The 18,715-nt window shown below is 35.3% G+C and overlaps 2 protein-coding genes across 3 annotated transcripts; both read right to left on the reverse strand.

Annotated features, from left to right (window-relative positions):
• Positions 1-817: 817 nt before the first annotated feature.
• LOC307151770 (major histocompatibility complex class I-related gene protein-like) lies at positions 818-4,428 on the reverse strand. Of its 2 annotated transcripts, XM_079859916.1 has the most exons (5): positions 4,169-4,428; positions 3,674-3,925; positions 3,166-3,441; positions 2,670-2,948; positions 818-2,589 (listed from the first exon to the last, which is right to left on the reverse strand). In XM_079859916.1, exons 1-5 carry the CDS (start codon positions 4,233-4,235, stop codon positions 2,465-2,467), a joined length of 999 nt encoding a protein of 332 aa, XP_079716042.1. In that variant the 5' UTR covers positions 4,236-4,428; the 3' UTR covers positions 818-2,464. The 2 variants fall into 2 exon arrangements, with proteins under 2 accessions (XP_079716042.1, XP_079716043.1); XM_079859917.1 differs by lacking the exon at positions 3,674-3,925 and having other exon boundaries at positions 844-2,589; positions 4,169-4,410.
• Positions 4,429-10,463: 6,035 nt separating this feature from the next.
• LOC307151588 (major histocompatibility complex class I-related gene protein-like) lies at positions 10,464-18,492 on the reverse strand. The gene is made up of 7 exons (XM_079859682.1): positions 18,128-18,492; positions 12,962-13,201; positions 11,659-11,937; positions 11,224-11,496; positions 11,012-11,128; positions 10,847-10,879; positions 10,464-10,766 (listed from the first exon to the last, which is right to left on the reverse strand). Exons 1-7 carry the CDS (start codon positions 18,195-18,197, stop codon positions 10,681-10,683), a joined length of 1,098 nt encoding a protein of 365 aa, XP_079715808.1. The 5' UTR covers positions 18,198-18,492; the 3' UTR covers positions 10,464-10,680.
• Positions 18,493-18,715: the final 223 nt, after the last annotated feature.

The raw sequence follows: 18,715 nt of genomic DNA on the forward strand, positions 1-18,715 counted from the left end.
AAAGTCAGAATGCTCAAAGTTCAAAGTAAAGGGAGATATTTTCTTTTAAAGAAATAGCTTTTTAAGGACTACAACAAACGGCTGGTAGGGACTAACATTCCTCCCGGACTAGTGACATCACTAACCCTAAAATGTACATAAACCCCGCCCCCAGGAACACGATTTATAGATTATCATGACAGAATATGCTAATCAATGACTAGAAGATAACTATAAGATGCATAAATTCATCAACTAACCATTCAGAAATGTTGTCAACATGTTGTCACTTCTTCTTGAGTCTCTCCATCTTTCTCTGACTCCGTTTTGAACATAAAAGGCTAAACGTTTTTGAAATTTTCAGGACACAAGCTGTTGTAGCTCCACCCTCTTTGCTGGGAGCAGCAGCTCATTTGAATTTAAAGGGAGAGACGCAAAAAAAAGTGCATTTTTGCTCACCTTCAAAAAGTGACAATTTTAACATGCTATATAAGAATATCTGTGGGGTATTTTGAGATAAAACTTCACATACACACATCAGAGACTTATTTTACATCTTGTGAAAAGGGCATCCCTTCAAATTTGAACAGGGGTGATGGTATAGGCTAGTGTGATGGGTCATTCATGCACGATCCGTTCATTGCATCTGTCACGTGACAAAGGAAAGACTCTGAAGTTAAAGTAATTATTTATGTGCCCTGTAAATGATCTTTGCATGGCTGCATTATAATGATTTCTGAATTCAGAATATGACAAAGATTGCGTTGGTGGATGTGTTTGGGGATGTGTTTTGGCTGTTAAAAAGTATAATATTTAAAGACACTTAAATGAACGAAATGACACGAATAAAGATTCGTTTATTTTGATGAATGAGATCGAACAGTAAAATGATCCGAACTTCCTATGCGGGACTTCCGGTACAACCATCCGAATCAGGAGAGTCAGTAGTAAATTTGCAGATCATTTGGGATGTGTATTGGTTCATCATAGACTGCTTTACTCACAATGTTTATTTATTTTATTACAGAACAAAAAAAAAAAATAACAATAAAAAATAAACATGAAAGTATTTTAAAAGTAAAGAATTTGTCTGTGTAATGTAGAAGATTTATCAATTAAACAATAAGAGCAGGTTGACTGTCAGATGTTTTACAGGAAATATGAGCCATTAACTACAGCAGTTGTTCTCAACTAAGGGGGCCGGGGCCTCTGAAAACTTCTAAGGGGGCCTCAGTATAACTCAAAATACACAAGACACAATCTTACTTGATTTGATCATAAATCGAAATATAGACTAGGTGACAACATTCTAGATGCCGTGAAAGGAACAGCAGTGAGTGCAGACATTTGCAATGATATTTTAATAACAATATGTATACAAATAATTTATTAACATGGTATCTGAGGATATGGCTCTGTGTGAAACACATGTTAGATTACTAAAATAATGTTTTAATATGTGATAAAAGATTGCATAAAACAAAAGACCAAAATCTTTAATGTAGCCTATATTTGCTAACTAGCACATCAGTATTTATTACATGCACAATAGTATTTTTAAAGCATATAAGCTACACATTGTAATTCTTAATATTGACTTATTATCAGACTATATGTCACATTTCAGATGGATGAAAGTGCAAACAGGTTTTGTTTTGGGACATTTGTCATGTTCTCAGATTGCTCACTTTTAAATTGATAATTAAGTGAATTGGTCAGTTGATTATCACCTCAAACGTTACAATAATTAAACAAAAGATTAAACCAAATACCAAAATCTTCAATGTATATTTGCTCTGTCAGAACCCCCCGTCATCAAATGGCCTTATTTCTCATACAAGCAATCAATAAAAATACAAAACATATGAACAGGCACACACAGTATAGCCAGACAGATTCTCAAATGAAAACTCCAGTGCAAAACAGCAAGCACAATCTAGTATGATTGCACAAAAACAATATTAGACCCAGCAACACAGTAACAAACTACATACAGTGTAATGGTCTGTGTGTATATTCCTTTGAAACCTCTGTTTTGGGGTTTCCCACATCTTGGAGTATGAATGAGGCTATGCCATTCTGTTTTGGTTTTGTGTTTTGTAAAATATAAATCCATTAAAAAACCTGTACTGTATCCTGTGAATTATTTAGCACACAATAGGTTACAACACCATAAAAAGATATTTGATATAGAAACTAGGCCCTCTTGACAAGAAAGTTGTCTATAAATACATTTTAATTCTTCGTAAACATAAAAAAATATTACGGAGAAACAATCAGCTGTTCATTTAGTGTTATTCTCCCATCTAAGAATATAAATCTTAATTGTAAATCTCAAAGTTTATTAAAAGCAAATATTGCATTGGCTCAGATGGTGTAAAGAAATCTCAGATTATTATTCCTTCATTTGTGATGGTCTCCAATGAATAAAACAGAAGATGTGATGGTTTGATCCTCATTCAAATGGATGGATATCTTCAGATTTCTATATCATATTATTACCTCTTGACCTTCTAATCCTTATGACTGCCACAATCACACATATCACACATATCACCAACATCAGGACAGCAACAGCAACTTCTATGTGAAGTCTGGAAGGTTCATCTTCTAAAAGAGGAAGCATTTAGAATAAGATTAAAATGTAAAGATTTTATCTGATACTTTCTACTCCTGTAAAAGCTCATTACCTAATTCAATGATCAGTTTGTTGTCCAGACTGAGGTGTGTGGCAGAGCAGCTGTATTTGTGTTTGTCTGCACTGATCTCCAGACTCTTCCTCATCTGGTACGTCCCGTCACCATTGGGCAGCAGATCTCCTCCAGTGATCTCATGATCAGATACAGGCTGTCCATCTCTGAACAGGGTCAGGTTGATGTGACGAGGGTAAAATCCTGTTGCCAAACAACTCACACGAGACCCTCCAGAATCTGAGTTTGCTTTCTGAATAAATCTGATTTTTGGTGCTGCTGTGGAAACAAAAAAAGAGAGGTTATTTTACTCCACATCAAAGAACTTTTGACTTGACTTCAGAGCTTGCTAGGTTTTGTTTAAACATATGGACTTTATAATGGCAGATATAAAAAAAATCCCATGGTCATCATAAAACAGAAACTTTTAAAACAGGCACTTTTAACGCAGTTTACATCAGCTAAAATGTTTGTCATAAGAAGTGGCCTTACTTACCCTTTCTATTAACTTCATTTTGTCTCTTTTTTAGGTAATACTCGAGGGTACTAATACAAACTAGTTGATAGGACTTCATATCTAGTTTGAATTCTTCCAGGTGAGGTTTGAGCACATCTTGTGAAATATTTAAAATCACTTTATAAGTAAACTTGTTGTTAAAGTAACAGATCTCATCTGTGGTGCAGCCTCTGGCCGCATCTTTTGACAACATCTTTCCAGAATTGTTGACGTCCGGCAGCTCACACACAACCAGTGTCTGATAAACATCAAGACCTGTGAGGGAAATGAGGGAGAAGATTGTCATAGACTGGCCTAGTCTTTTCAAGAAAAGGTTAAATAATCACAAATCAACTTTATGCCTCCAAATATATTAAAATAGATTTTAAGAAATTCTAAATTTGCTTATCATAGATTGTATGTATAATTTGATTAATACAGGAAGACAAAAGATTTGCGTCACGTCATTGGCTCACGTCATTATGTGTATTTGTGTGAGGATACTTACTGTCATTTTGGCTGTCTCGCCCTAACAGTGCGGCTCTTCTCAAAAAGGAGTTAAACATGTAGGCACTTATACCCTTTATGTCATGTGAATTAACCACATCATCCTCATTCGTCGTATTCCCTCTTGGAATATATGTCTTTGAATCATAGTATCCAACTGTGATGTCATCCAAAGTTGTTGTGTAACTAAATTCAGGGAATTGTGTTTTACCATGAATGTATGTTGAAAACAACCACAAAGAGTGGCCTGAACCTGAAACACAACATGGTTGTTGTTGTTTTAACAATAAGTAGTGATTTTCTATCTATTTCTCCATCTACTCCATCTAGAATAGTTTAAAACAAGGGTCTTGAATGATATGACTTGTCAAGCTTTCAGCATACATGAGTAATGCTCTATGAAGATCAGTAGCGAGATAACATGGATAACATCTTGAATTTCATTAATTGAATAGCATGCCTACGTTTTAACAATTCATAACCTTTTGAAACTTACCATTTGAAGAAGATGTTGGAGGTAAAAGTACAAGTAACACGAGAATATCTATCCATATTCCCAGCATTGTTTCAGTCTCTCATGTTTTAGAAAATGATGTGCACATTTTTAAATTAGTATCTCTCAAAAAGTAACAACTTATACGTTGTTTATCGAGTGTTGCCGTCGAATACGAAAGAAATTAGTCTTTAGTTTTCTGTCTAAATGCCAGCAAGCATAATTCATTTTCCTCATTCCATTCTATTTGAGCGTTAAACCACACATGCGCTGTTGTCACCTGTCCGCACAAGCATACATGAAGTCATTATTCAGGCATAACAAGCTACAAACTCAACCAAAGTTCAAAGGCAATGCTACTGTTTTACAGTATTGTAGAACTTTACAGTGGATCGTCTCTGCTCTAGAGGAGGATAACAAAATTTAAGCATGAAATACAACATGTTTACAAGAAAGAATAGTTGAAAACTGTATTCTTTTTGTATTCCATGGTACAGGAATGTGCAGTATAGCTTATATGATAATCTCTTTGTGGTTCTGCAATAATGTTTTACTCAACAGTATTTATTTGATTACAGAGCAAATTTTTATTTAACAAACAATTCAAATTAACTGGATAAACATTGAAGTACTGTAAAAGTATTTTTTTCTCAGTATACACAGTCCACCTGGTTATGCTTTTTGGTTGACCAAAAATGTTTTATGTTTTTTATATATCATATATATAATACAGTGTATACTATATATATATACAGTGTCATATATTTTTAAGCAGATTCAGCCACCACCAGCCAGTCTGTGATTTCTCGTTGGTTTTCAGACACCCATTTTAAATTTGCTTTAGCCTATGAATAGATTATTATTTTAGGTCATTTATGTTATATAGGTCAAAATAGTGAGTTTGTCCCATTCAGAGCCTGGTGAAAGATCAAAATGCCACCATAAAAACAAACTAATTGGCTAATTATTTTTGTTCATACCAGTTTTTTCCAAGAGCCAAAAGCGTGACTGCTCCACCTCTGCCTTCATCCAGTTGATGGGTACAATCCATTCATAACTATAAGAATGAGTAAAACTAGACATAACACTAAAGAAAACAGATCAGTGATCAGTAGACCAGTGAACTAGCCTACACAAAAAATCAGATACTCAGAATTATGAACAAATCTGTTTTCCTTATAAATCTTTTAAACTATGTAGGTTTAAAATATAGTGTAAAACTGTGAAAAAAGTATTAATAGGCTACTCAATCAAAAGATTAAATGACCTACAACTACAGTGCAAGTAGAATACTTATAATTATACTATAAAGTAGAGAATATCTCAATCAAAATATTAAGTACATGTATAGTTCAAATATACTTGGACATTTCTGTCAGTATAAGTCAAGTATACTTATGTGCAATTTTTGTATATTTCTGAGAAGTAGGATAGCCTATATAAAAAGTAGAAAGTATACTTTTTTATTTTTAGTTTAAAAGAAAGTATACTAATAGCACACTTGAATACAATTATTTTTCGTAAGGGTATTTTCGTATTTTTCGTAATGGCGTATTCATATCAGTAACATAATAAAAGGTGATTTATTGTCCATGAAGCGGATTGATGTTAGTTGATGACAGCTGAAAGCGTTGGGTGATGCTGCATCCACACCACCAGGTGTCAGCATAAGTTCTGTATAGCAGGGAGTGAAGACCATAGACAGAAATAATAAATATGGTCTAGTTTATTATTTAATGATTTAGAAGGGGAAAAGAAGAAGAAAAACAAAGAAGAAGAAAAACAAAGAAGAAGAAAAAATATCTTCTTTTGTGTTCCACAGAAGAAACAGTCAAAAAGGTTTGGAACAACTTGAAAGTGAGTAAATGGCAATATTTTAATTGTGGAAAAGTAACTTAGATTAATAGCAAGTGTAAACCATCATAAATCAAAAATAGGTGGCATGCTTTATATGAATTAAATTATATAATAATTATATTATATTTGTCGTCTTTAGAGATCATAAATCAACTCATAAAATGATTACTGTAAAAATAAAGAAAAGAAAAACAGGGGTGAAGTCAGCTAATATGGGCCACGTTTTGGTAAATTATAATACCATCAAATAAGCTATGCATGAGATCTAATGATATTTTTATAAATTTGAATGGGTCTCTTAAATATTTATATATATATATATATATATATATATATATATATATATATATATATATATATATATATATTTTAAATGTGAAAAAGTATAATTGTTTTAAAATTATGAAAGATAGAGTATTATCAGGTACCTTCTCGGCACAACATTCAGTTAAAATGAGCCAATATAAAAGGAGAACAACAGGTCATTTCTGCTGAAATCATTTTATTTTTAACAGTAAATTGACACTATTGGCTTAAACGTGTCATAGAATGTATTTCATTAAATAGAAAGTTGAACAAATATTTCATTAAAAAATGCAATTAAAAATGAACTGATCATGTTGTATAGGTGTGTGTTTCTGTGCATTAGTGTCTTTTGTGTGCATGTATGTGTGTATGCTTGTCAAATATTTGTCAAACATGGTTAAACATTAGAGCATCAATTTCTGCGTAACTTCTGTGTAAACGTGTGTGTGTATGCAGCCCATTTTAGCTGAAAATTGTGGCCCATTTTAGCTTAACATGCCATTTCTGTACAAAGAAAACAGGAAAAAAGGAAACAGTGCAAAACTAACTCAAAGTCCAACTGAAGCAAATTTTACAGTCTATGAGCAAAACACAAACACAGACCGGATGTGATACATACAGTATGTATTAAAGCCAGGTTAACACTGTACGATTTTGGCCACAATTTGTCCATCATGAAAGATTCCTCTGATCCTGGGCCAAAATCTTTGATCGCCACATTATCTCCGACGAAATTCTGGCAGTGTAAGAAGCAGAGTTTCACACACAGTCCTGCAGTGACTTCTCTTACAACTGTCAAATCAAAAACCAATAGGAGTTCAGAACCGGATGAAGCAACAACAAACCTCCACTTGCTTCAGTCAAGAGTCTTCATTTTTTTCCAGATTTGTTTTTTATGAAAAGCCATGATCAAAATTAACTCTAGAGGTGTTTTTGTTTACCACCTTTTCTATCCCACATGTAAATGCAGCTCACAGTCAATGAACGTGTCTCATGATGATGTAAAACTCCAGACGAGTCTTCTTTTGCGTTTCTGTTTTTAGCGGATCTTTAATGGCCGTACATTCTGGCATTGAATGACAACTGAGATCCTACAGTGTGACATGGCTTACAGCGGCGATCATGTTGGTAAAATCTGACAAGCAACAGTTGTAAAAGACTATTCAATCGTACAGTGTGAACCCTATCTATCTATTTATCTATCTATCTATCGTAATAATGTATGATTTGCAAAAATGAAAACTGCTGCTTCTGTGTAGATGAGAGAATCAAAGTGTATGCGCGTTGTGCACACGCTACATTGATTATGGCCAAGCATGCGCCCTTAAAATAGCATATGAATAACATGCGCAACGCGCCACTGACTTTAAACTAGTTTTTTCCTGGTCAGTGGCGGAATTGTTTTCTAAACCTGCAAAATAGCATCAGGGAACGTTTGCGCCGGAACACGCCTCCTCTTTGCGCAAAACCGCCCCGGGGAGCGCAAGTGTATGAGTTTACCGACGTGCGTCTGTGGAGGGAAAAGTCCGATGTGCGCGGGTGCAAAATAGGAATGATACATGCGTCGCTGTACGAAATCAATTGCGCTGGGTGCAAGATAGGGCCCAATGACTGTAATGTGGTCAATTGTTATTTTTGAGGTAATTTTTTTAGTTATCTGAACACATTTCTTTCATTCAAGCTAAAAAAAAAAATGTGCAAATGACATTAACTTCAGGATGCTGTTTCCATGTTTTCTTCAGATTCTGAAAAATATAACATACTTTTTTTTTTTAGATTTAGAATTTAAGTAGGCCTATGCAAATTCAATAATTCCCTTCAACAACCAGTTTTCTCATTTCTCATTTACTTATGATTTGGACTACAACAGTAGGCTACTGAAGATTTCACTCAGACAGAAACTAGGTCATAAGACATTGACTTTTGGTAAAAAATAAACAAAAACAAACAAGTTAAAAAGGTCACAAACGCATTAGAAACACTTGAAAGGGGTGGATCACTGCTGCTTCAATGTATATGTAATGAGTGATTATAATCAAGGTATTAATCAATATTTTTCTTTCTAAATATCATGAGTTGAATGACATCTCTATGCTTGTGAGATTTTACTTTGTTACAGAAGTTACCAGTGTGATCAATGAAATGTTCTTTTCATGTATTCTCTAATGTCTGTATTTGATATCTGAATGCAGTGACAGTGCTTGCTCATTTAGCCCGGCTTCCAGAAATGAAATATGGAAAGATGTTTTGTTTTGTTAAGAAAGGTCTTCAACGTGTCAATACATACTTCTGTTTTTCTAGGGTACCCTGACGACTATAAGTCACAGGGGTCATTGAAGTCTATAATTTAAGGGAACCTTTCTCAGGTGTGTGTGTGTTATTCTTCTTGGTTGCAGGTTAAGGAACCACTGGCATTATTGGAGATTGACTGAGTTGTTCTGGACATGCTGGCACCCATCAACCCAAATCTGCAACCTGGAAGGTCACGACGTGCCTGACTTCAGGGTCCGAGTGTCATCCGCATAATCGATGGAGATATGCTTCAGTCTATCTATATACAGGTGCTGGTCATAAAATTAGAATATCATCAAAAAGTTGATTTATTTCAGTAATTCCGTTAAAAAAGTGAAACTTGTATATTATATAGACTCATTACATGTAAAGTGAGATATCTCAAGCCTTTATTTGTTATAATTTTGATGATTATAGCTTACAGCTTGTGAAAACCACAAAATCAAAATCTCAGAAAATTAGAATATTACATGAAATCACACAGTAATTACACAGTGATACCATGGTCATTGAACCAGGTTTTGGTTCTTTTGGCAGTGTGGGCCGGTGCAAATCCTGCTGGAAAATGAAGTCAGCATCTCCATAAAGCTTGTCTGCTGAAGGAAGCATGAAGTGCTCTGGAAATGTCCTGGTAGACGACTGCGTTGAGTGGACCAACACCAGCCGATGACATGGCTCCCCAAACCAACACAGACTGTGGAAACTTCACACTGGACTTCAAGCATCTTGGATTGTGTGCCTCTCCATTCTTCCTCCAGACTCTGGGACCTTGGTTTCCAAATGAGATGCAAAATTTGCTCTCATCAGAAAAGAGGACTTTGGTCCACTGTGCTTTATTAAATCCAGAGTCAACGCAGCCGTCTACCAGGACATTTTCAGAGCACTTCATGCTTCCTTCATTCTCCAGCAGGATTTGCACCTGCCCACACTGCCAAAAGAACCAAAACCTGGTACAATAACCATGGTATCACTGTGTAATTACTGTGTGATTTCATGTAATATTCTAATTTTCTGAGATTTTGATTTTGTGGTTTTCACAAGCTGTAAGCCATAATCATCAAAATTATAACAAATAAAGGCTTGAGATATCTCACTTTGCATGTAATGAGTCTATATAATATACAAGTTTCACTTTTTTAACGGAATTACTGAAATAAATCAACTTTTTGATGATATTCTAATTTTATGACCAGCACCTGTATGTGTGGAAAAGTACTATGTTTATCTATTTCTTAGCCAGTCAGAAAATGTATTTTTAACAGTATTTTTCATGTTTGGTATCATTTGAAATGTCTCAGTGCGACTGGTACAAATGTCTCATTTCCAAATAAGTAAAACAAAAGGTAATAAGGTTTTTAAGAGTTTAGGTATAACTGACACACAAAGGAAGGTGGTCTCCTAGCAAATGGTCTCTTACCCCCCCAAAAGGTGTAACTTCTGAATGCAAATTTCCATTGTTAAAAGATGTTTCCAAGTGAAAGAGGTCCTGACTATATAATGAAATGCAGCAGGGGATTCGGGGCCTTTCTGTAACTCAGATTAGCCCGTGAGGCTGAGAGTGAGACCTCTCAGCCTCATGTATATTATCCTAATGTTGGGTTTGCATCTTCTCTCTATTCCAGAGCATTTGATGTTTTGTATCGATTATCTTTGAATTGATTATGAAATTGGCATGGTACATTTACTTGACATAATAAATTGTTACATTTGATTATTCTAACCAACTTTGGCATTATTTTCATCAGAGTTAAAAGGAGTAGTCAAACATTCGCTCATAATTAATGATCCACAGATATCATTAAAGCCTTTTCATTTATGGAGTCAGATTAAATAACGAGAGAATACTTATTCAAATGTATTGCATTTAATCAAAAAATACTTTGCCTCGAGAAAAGACTGTAACATCGAGTGCGAGCCTTACAGTGTGTTTTAGCAAACATTGATTTTACAGAACAAAATCCGAGATATTGGATCACTAAAGATGTTTAAAACACAAACATATAAAGTACAATCTTTAAAAAAATATGTATCGAAAACACAATTATGTATCATTCATTCATTTACTTGTTTAAAGATGTTTCACTAATCTCCACGACTTCCTGCTGTGTTTTATGCATTGGTGGTTTTTCTACACTCTCTTCAGATCCTGAAAACAAAATAAAATTTCATTTTCATTTTAATAAGTGAGCAGAAAATTGTATAAGATATTGAAAACTAAATACTCACTCGAAGCAGCAGAATAATCATTTTTAGATGAAGCTAGAACAGTAAAAACAGATTTTTTTTTAATGACAATGGTATCATAAAAAAAATATATATATATATTTTGGTTTTATCTTTTGCATCATGTCTATCACATCTTGCAGACTCATTTTAATTAGTAGATCCTACCTGCTCGTCTCCTCCTGTATTTATATATGACGGCTCCGGTCCCAAACACCAACAGCAGAGCCAAAACTATCAGCACTGAGGGAATCACTGATTTAAATGGTTCAGCGGGATCAAATTCTAAAACAAACACATTAAAAAGGACACAAACAAATGGCAAACACTACTGGGAGATTTTATTATTTTCTCAAAAACAATATTTATTTTCTCATTACCCAATTCAATGTGCAGTTTGTTGTCCAGACTGAGGTGTGTAACAGAGCAGCTGTATTTGTGTTTGTCTGCACTGATCTCCAGACTCTTCCTCATCTGGTACGTCCCGTCACCATTGGGCAGCAGATCTCCTCCAGTGATCTCATGATCAGATACAGGCTGTCCATCTCTGAACAGGGTCAGGTTGATGTGACGAGGGTAAAATCCTGTTGCCAAACAACTCACACGAGACCCTCCAGAGTTTGATTTTTGTGTAAGTGTGATATTGGGCTTTTCTGTAGGAGAAGGAGGAAAAAAATAAACAAGAGAACGCCAGAGAACGTTTTACATGTATAAATACATGGGTTTATTTTTAATCCTGAAGATTTACTCTAAACAGTTACATTTGTTTTCATAAAACAAATGTAGGGAATTTAGATGTGCCCTTGAGTACATACTTTTTCTGTTAATTTGATCTCTTCTCTTTTTGAGGTAATTCTTGAGAGTTGTTATACAAAGTGGGTAAAAGGTTTTTAAAACTTCCTGCTTAAATTCTTCCAGGTCAGGTTTGATCAGTTCTTGTTTAATATTTACAGTCACAGTATAAGTAAATGTGTTGTTAATGTAACAGAGTTCATCTGTGGTGGAGCCTCTGGCAGCATCTGCAATAATCATCTTTCCAGGCTTGTCGGAGTCCAGCAGCTCACACACAAACAGTTTCTGATAAACATCAAGACCTGTGAGGGAAATATGAGGGAGAATTGTTATGGGAGATTGTCATGGATTGGCCTCCTTCATCTTACACTCATTGTTTAGCAAACCATTTATAAGAAAAATTAAATTTGATGACTCTAAAAGTGTCATTGTAAATAACCACATGCTATTTTACAACCTAAACTAACATTGCCTTGTAAAAAAGTTATAAACATCAAATGATCTGATCGTCACTGTTTCCCCAAAGTGTGTTGACTCTTATTTTGTAGTATTTCCCATTTTAGTTCCTGTTCCCCTAAGTTTCCTGTGCAAGTTTTGTAGTCCCTTTGCAGTTCCTTGATCATTGGTACCTCTTGATTGTCTCCGCATCTTGTTATCTTGCCATTATCCTTGTTACCTTGTCTGAATAGATGTGTTTGTCGGTGGTTGTCTTAAGGGAAGCTCACACTACACAACTTCTGGCTGGATTTTGCTGTCCTAAACAGATTTTCAAGGTCTGTGACGTCTCAAGCATTCACAGATGCTGCAAAATTTTCAAACCTGTTTGATATTATCGCCATGTGATCTTGTAGCAGGGTTGCCAGGCCAGCTTAATAAATTGGCCGACCAAAAATAACCCAAAAGTAGCCCAATGACCATATCCCAAATATCAAAACATTCCATTCACATACCTTATAACTCACCCATTCATACTTCACGGTCACTCTAAATGCAAAATGAAATCCACTATATCGTAGCAATCATAAACGCAGCTCAAAGGCTATAGCATATTACATTTTATTTTTCAGACAATGTTTTAAAAATATTAGAAGCATATTAATATTTTTTATATTTTTAATAAAGAAGACTTTGCAGAAAATATTGTAAAGTTATACTTTTAATTCTGATAACACAAATGATTTCATCTAAAAAACTAAAAGAATTAAATCAAACATTAAAAATATGCTCATCAAAAAGATGTTTTTAAGCAATTGAATATGTACAGTATGAATAGCATTTTGTGCATTTTTAAATAGATTAATAGATATCATTGAGCCAGATACTTACTGTCATTTTGGTTTAACAGTGCGGCTCTTCTCAAAAAGGAGTTAAACATGTAGTCACTTATACCCTTTATGTAATCTGAATTCATCACATCATCCTCATTCGTCGTATTCCCTCTTGGAAAATATGTCTTTGAATTATAGTATCCAACTGTGATGTCATCCAAAGTTGTTGTGCAACTAAATTCAGGAAATTGTGTTTCTCCCTGAATGTAAGTTGAAAGGAACCACAAAGAGTGAGAACCTGAAAAACAAATGTATTATTGGTGATTACAATGGATTATTGTTCATTATTGATTATTTGATTCTTGATTGATTGATTTCTACCATAGTAGGCTATGAGACTGTATACAATAAACGTTTAAGCTTCATCCTATTTATTTTTAATTTAAAACATAAGCCTTGGAATCTTGGCAAAGACTTTCATTCAGAATGAAAATGATATGAGTAGGGGAGAACGGGGCAAAACCTAACACTTTTTGACTTTCTCAGTTTGTATAAATCCACTTGGGGTTCAGGAAGTTTTTTTTTTTTTTTACACATTAATTTCACACATGTATAGTACAAATATGTGGTCTTGTTTCATTAATACAGACTAGTGTATACTTTTTTCTTTATTTTATGAAGGTAGAATGATGCCATAAAGAATCACATGTGCAGGGTAAGATTTGTGAAAAAGAGTAGCCTACATAAGATCATATAAATTAAATTTGCATGCGCAAGATGATTTGTGAAGGTGTAAATCGCCTTTCAAGCGTAATTAAAAAATATTTGCATCATTTTACTGTTATTCATAAGTGTAATTCATGTTGTTACGATGAGGCAAGGACGAAGCAGAGAGAGAGAATCCATACGCAAAACTAATTTAATGAAATAAACAGGAACTCCAGGGCAAACAAAGGAACACAGAACTCAGGACAGGAACATGGAAACAGCTACAACGACCGACAAACAACAACTGAAGCACAGAGGTTTATATTAAGGATGGCTGACGCGAAACAGTCGTTCCGAAGCTTTGCGAGATCCCGAAGCGCAGATGTGTCGAAACTTTAGCCGTTTCTCAATACCAAGTACGCAAAGTTCGGACTTGAGTCCTTGGTAGTTCGGACTGACAAGTTCGACTCAGGAGAACGAACTCCCGAGGACGGGAGGACGCGAGTCCGATAATTCTGCAAATGGAACGGCGGCGTACTTGATAGCGTCACTCATGCAGCTCGCTCTGGCTACTCCGGTTATCTCTTTATAGGCTACAAATAAAACAAAATATGTTATAAACCACCACTTTGCCTCTTTTCATTTTCATTTAAAAAAGATCTTTAACATAATGGCCACACAAATGAGGTTCAGGCAACGCAATTGATTATCTTCACTGCATATTACAACAACACGAAATATAAAGCACAACCCTGACTCTTTTTGTTTTCATTTTAAAAATATGATGAATAAAAAACATTATAATATTGATCATTAAAACGAACATTTAGCAAAAAGAGACAGGGTTGTGTCATATATGTATATACAGTGAAGAGAATGTAGGCAACATGTAGGCTATTATAATAAAATATTTTATGTTTTAAATATATAAAATAAAATTACATAACCTTTTTTGCTAAATGTCAGTTTTAATGATCAATAATAGCCATTCTAAAAGTATAAGTAGCCTAAAAGGTATAAGAAGCTATACAATAATAAAGCCAACGATTCAGTCAAACATAAGTCAGCTCTCTAGGCTACATAGTTAAATAGACTAACGTTAAATAAAGCTATAACTTCACTTTGCCCTCAGCTAAAACGTTTTGCCAGGGAACAAATAATACATTAATGAGACAAATAAAATAAATAAATCGCCTGTTGGATATACACAAGACGATTTAAATCTCATGTTATACCCATAGACTGTAAAAGGTTATACCACTAGACTAGAGACATCCGAGCCAACGGCAAGTCAGCAGCAGAAGCCGAGGAAAGGCTGTTCTCGGCGGGGTACGAGCGCCGAGCGTCCGATTTCCTGGTTCTCACAACTCCGAAAACGTCAGATCAAATTTTCAAATAGGCGCTATCTTTATAAATAAACCAAAGATTTGAGCTTTAAACAACTACATTCTCGCCTGAAATACTCTTAAAACTACATTTCGTGACACATTTATAGCAGTAGTATTTTTAAATTACGCGGGGTTTCTCCTCTGCTTATTGACGCTTGCTGGTTGGTGGTGTGAGATGCATTCTGGGATACCTGGCTTGTCAAGTCCGCACAAGTCACCTCTTGATGCATCCTCGGTAAAAGGGGCGGATCAAGAACACATCCGGGGATTCGAACTGGACTTGGCTAGATGTGAACTTTGAATTGGAACAGTACTAGGGCAGCGACTGATGACGTTTCACAAGTCCACAAGAACACAAGTACAGACAAGAACGCATATTGAGAAACGGCTACTGATCCGAAGCGTGATTCGAAACACCCATGTCACGTGACTATGACCAAACGAAGCCTCGAAGTGTTTCACTAGTGTTTCATCAGGTGTGGTCCGCCGAATCAGCGTTTGATTGACACGGTCGGGAACAGACCACACAATCGCACATCTGTATAAAAGTGAAATCAACGCATATTGACCTCGTGGGTTTTTGTTTGGGAGTTTGATTTTGAGATAGCGGATTTTATTATATAGTGACATAGTGAGATTTGATTAGTTAGGCTATTTAGGCTTACATTTAAATTTACACAACACATTGACTGATAGGCTAGAGACTGACAGAGTATATAGTGACACATTAATACATAAATATAAATATAGACAGCTAGATTAATAGATAGATACAGATAGATTATAGATAGGCTACATATATAAATATCTAGATAGATTATAGGTAGATACATATAGATACATAGATTATATCTGTACATATCTAGATACATAGATAGATTATAGATACATATCTAGATACATAGATAGATTCATATAGATAGATACAGATAGATAGATTTGGATAGATAGATAAAATGGAGGCTCCGCAGTATAGAGATGCCGTACATCTGTGGTGTGGGAGCATTTCCGTTTAGAAACCCCAAATAAAGTGAGATGTGTGTATTGTGATCGGCAGCTAGCCTACTGCAACAATACATCATCCATGATGCGCCATTTGAGGAGCACTCATCCTGCCATTGTGCAGGGTGCAGAGGATGGTATCATTACCCAAGGCCTGCAACTGACACTGCTGGGCCATCTAAGCAATGCACTGTTTGAAATATAATTATAATTGAAATATAATTACAAACTTTTGGGACACTGTTTAGAAAGTCCATAGCCCTATGCCCTACAATCTAATGTCCCAATCACAACTGCCAATCATGTTAAAAATAGCTTCAATGTGAATATAATATAATATAATATAATATTGTGTGAATATACATTTTATAGGTCTACATATGAGACACACAATGCTACAGCTGATGCCACAGTGGAAGTGAAAAAATACATCAGCAATGCATATTTGCCCAGAACTCATGATCCACTAACTTACTGGAAAGAGAGAGCAGTAATCTTTCCTCATTTGTATGTCCTAGCTAAAAAATATCTTTGCATGCCAGCAACAAGTGTCCCTTGTGAGAGAATTTTTTCAAAGGGTGGAGAAATTATCTGTAAAAAAAAGAAGTAGGCTAAGTCCTTCCACAGCAGAGAAATAATATTTTTGAAAAAAAAAAATCTCTAAAAAAAGTGAGACATTGTGGCTTGATTTCTTTTATTAATATTCATTTTGCAGGACCAAAATAACATTATGCACAGTGAGGAGCCTATAGGTTACAAGCTTCACATATTAGAAAAATACAATAATAAAAAACAACACATTTTTTTAATGGCTTGTCAGGGTTGTTTTAGATCAACACCTGCAAGTGACCACTAGGTGTCACCGTTGAGACGGGTGTCGGATTGATTCGAAGCCTCGAAACAATATGGCACATTTGGTTCAACTGTTTCATTGCTTCACGAGGCCTCGATCTGGCCATCACTAGTTTATATACACAGGCAAACAAGCTAAACAAGATAACAAGGGGGTGTGGTTAATCAGAAACACCTGGGGAGACTAATAAACAAGAAAAACTACAAAGGACTACAAAACATGGCACAGGACAGGAAATAACAAAAGTCCACACAAGACAAGGGGAACACAAGACAGGAATCATGACACATGTATTGTGAAACTGCAGCTTCATGCTAATGCAATTTAATTTACGCTTACAATCTTATATACACTTTCATAAATCTTACCCTGCGCATGTGATTTTTTAAGGCAAAATTTTACCTTCATAAAATAAAGAAAAAAAGTATACACTGTATTAATGAAACAAGCTAATGAGTGAACAGTGACAACATGCCCATAGGGTACACTGTAACATGAGGGGCACATATTGAACAACGATATGACAGCTTAAAATGTTGTCTGATCTAATCAAAAAAATATACTAGACAAACAAAATTATTTTGTAAATAAAATACAATTATTTTAACTTTTTCAAAATAAAATAATGCCGTTTTTAATAATTCAAATAAACAACTTTTGGAGTTTGACAATGAACACACTGCAAATACAGCTATACAACATAGTTCAAAACAATGTGAGCAAAAGTAAATAGATGAAGAAAAGCATTCAGACATTCACAAAGCTGAACACGACACACCCCATCCACACACCACTCTCATGGAACAAGAGACAAATAGACGGGCCAGAATGCTTTGCATTTCATGAAATAATAATTTCTGAATATTAAACTCAACTCGCAGTCTTTACTCGCAGTCGCCTCTTTCTCATGGTTTGCCAATATAATTCATAAAAGTTATATGTTAATAACATCACAAACATCAAAGAATTGCATAGTTCTAATAGCGTGGCACATTGTAACAGAATGCCCCACCACCTCAACTGGGATTTATATCTGGCTATAGTGATCTTTCTTGTTTCCATTCTTGTATCTTTCTTGTATCTCTCTTGTTGTTAAGTCACCACATGTGTAACTAACCCTGTTTAGGTTGTACCCCGCTCTACCCCAACGCTCTATAAAGGTATAAGGGAGGACATGTAGCCTACGCGATAACCTTCATTAATCTTGAATTAATTCGTTGGAAAATATTAGGTTTTAAACTTCTAATAATATTTAAAAACGTAAACAACTTACCATATGAAGCAGATGGAAGTGAAAGTGTGAGTAAAAAAACGACATACGATTGTGTCCATTTGCACTGCATGATTTTAGTCTTAAAATATTTTGCATAGGCTACCAAGTTAGAATATGGCTGAAGCGGTAGCCTACGAAAATTTCGAGTTGAGCAGCCGTGTTTTCTGAAGCTCGTTCTAACTTTGCTTGAAGTGAGTTACTCCAACTGACTTGTCACGCGATTACTTAACAAAAATTGATTAAACCTGCCAAAGTAAAACTAGACCCCAAAGGGAAAGATCTGTCGCCTAATATTGAAAAGAAAATTGAGGCCAGAGAAATGGAGCACGACGCAATGGAGGTCTCTGTAAACAGTAAAAGAGAACGCGGAGAGGGGGTCCCTCCCTGTAACCCAATCCTGCGGGAAAAGGGGTTAAGCCAACAGCTGGCAGAGTGACGGCAGAAACCTCCAAACCATTTAGGAGGCAATTTTAAAACTGGAAAGGAGGGTGGATGAGAAGCTGGTGGATTTAAGCGAGCAATCTACCGGTAAGCAAAGCAGCTCCATGATTGCAAGCTTAACGAAGGCGATTCGGTTCAACACAGAAG

Source organism: Squalius cephalus (genome assembly GCF_949319135.1).
Source record: "Squalius cephalus genome assembly, chromosome: 23".
Taxonomy (NCBI): Eukaryota; Metazoa; Chordata; class Actinopteri; order Cypriniformes; family Leuciscidae; genus Squalius; species Squalius cephalus.

Bases quoted from the DNA above. Each gene is read 5' to 3' on its own strand.
- LOC307151770 (XM_079859916.1), bottom strand. From the start codon at position 4,235: ATGCTGGGAATATGGATAGATATTCTCGTGTTACTTGTACTTTTACCT. The intron at 3,442-3,673 runs GTAAGTATCCTC...TTTCCCTCACAG, and splicing joins GCGAGACAGCCAAAATGACA to GTCTTGATGTTTATCAGACA. The intron at 2,590-2,669 runs GTAATGAGCTTT...TTCCTCTTTTAG, and splicing joins CAAACTGATCATTGAATTAG to AAGATGAACCTTCCAGACTT.
- LOC307151588 (XM_079859682.1), bottom strand. From the start codon at position 18,197: ATGCAGTGCAAATGGACACAATCGTATGTCGTTTTTTTACTCACACTT. The intron at 13,202-18,127 runs GTAAGTTGTTTA...TTTGTTTTTCAG, and splicing joins ACTTCCATCTGCTTCATATG to GTTCTCACTCTTTGTGGTTC. The intron at 10,880-11,011 runs GTAGGATCTACT...TTACTGTTCTAG, and splicing joins ATACAGGAGGAGACGAGCAG to CTTCATCTAAAAATGATTAT.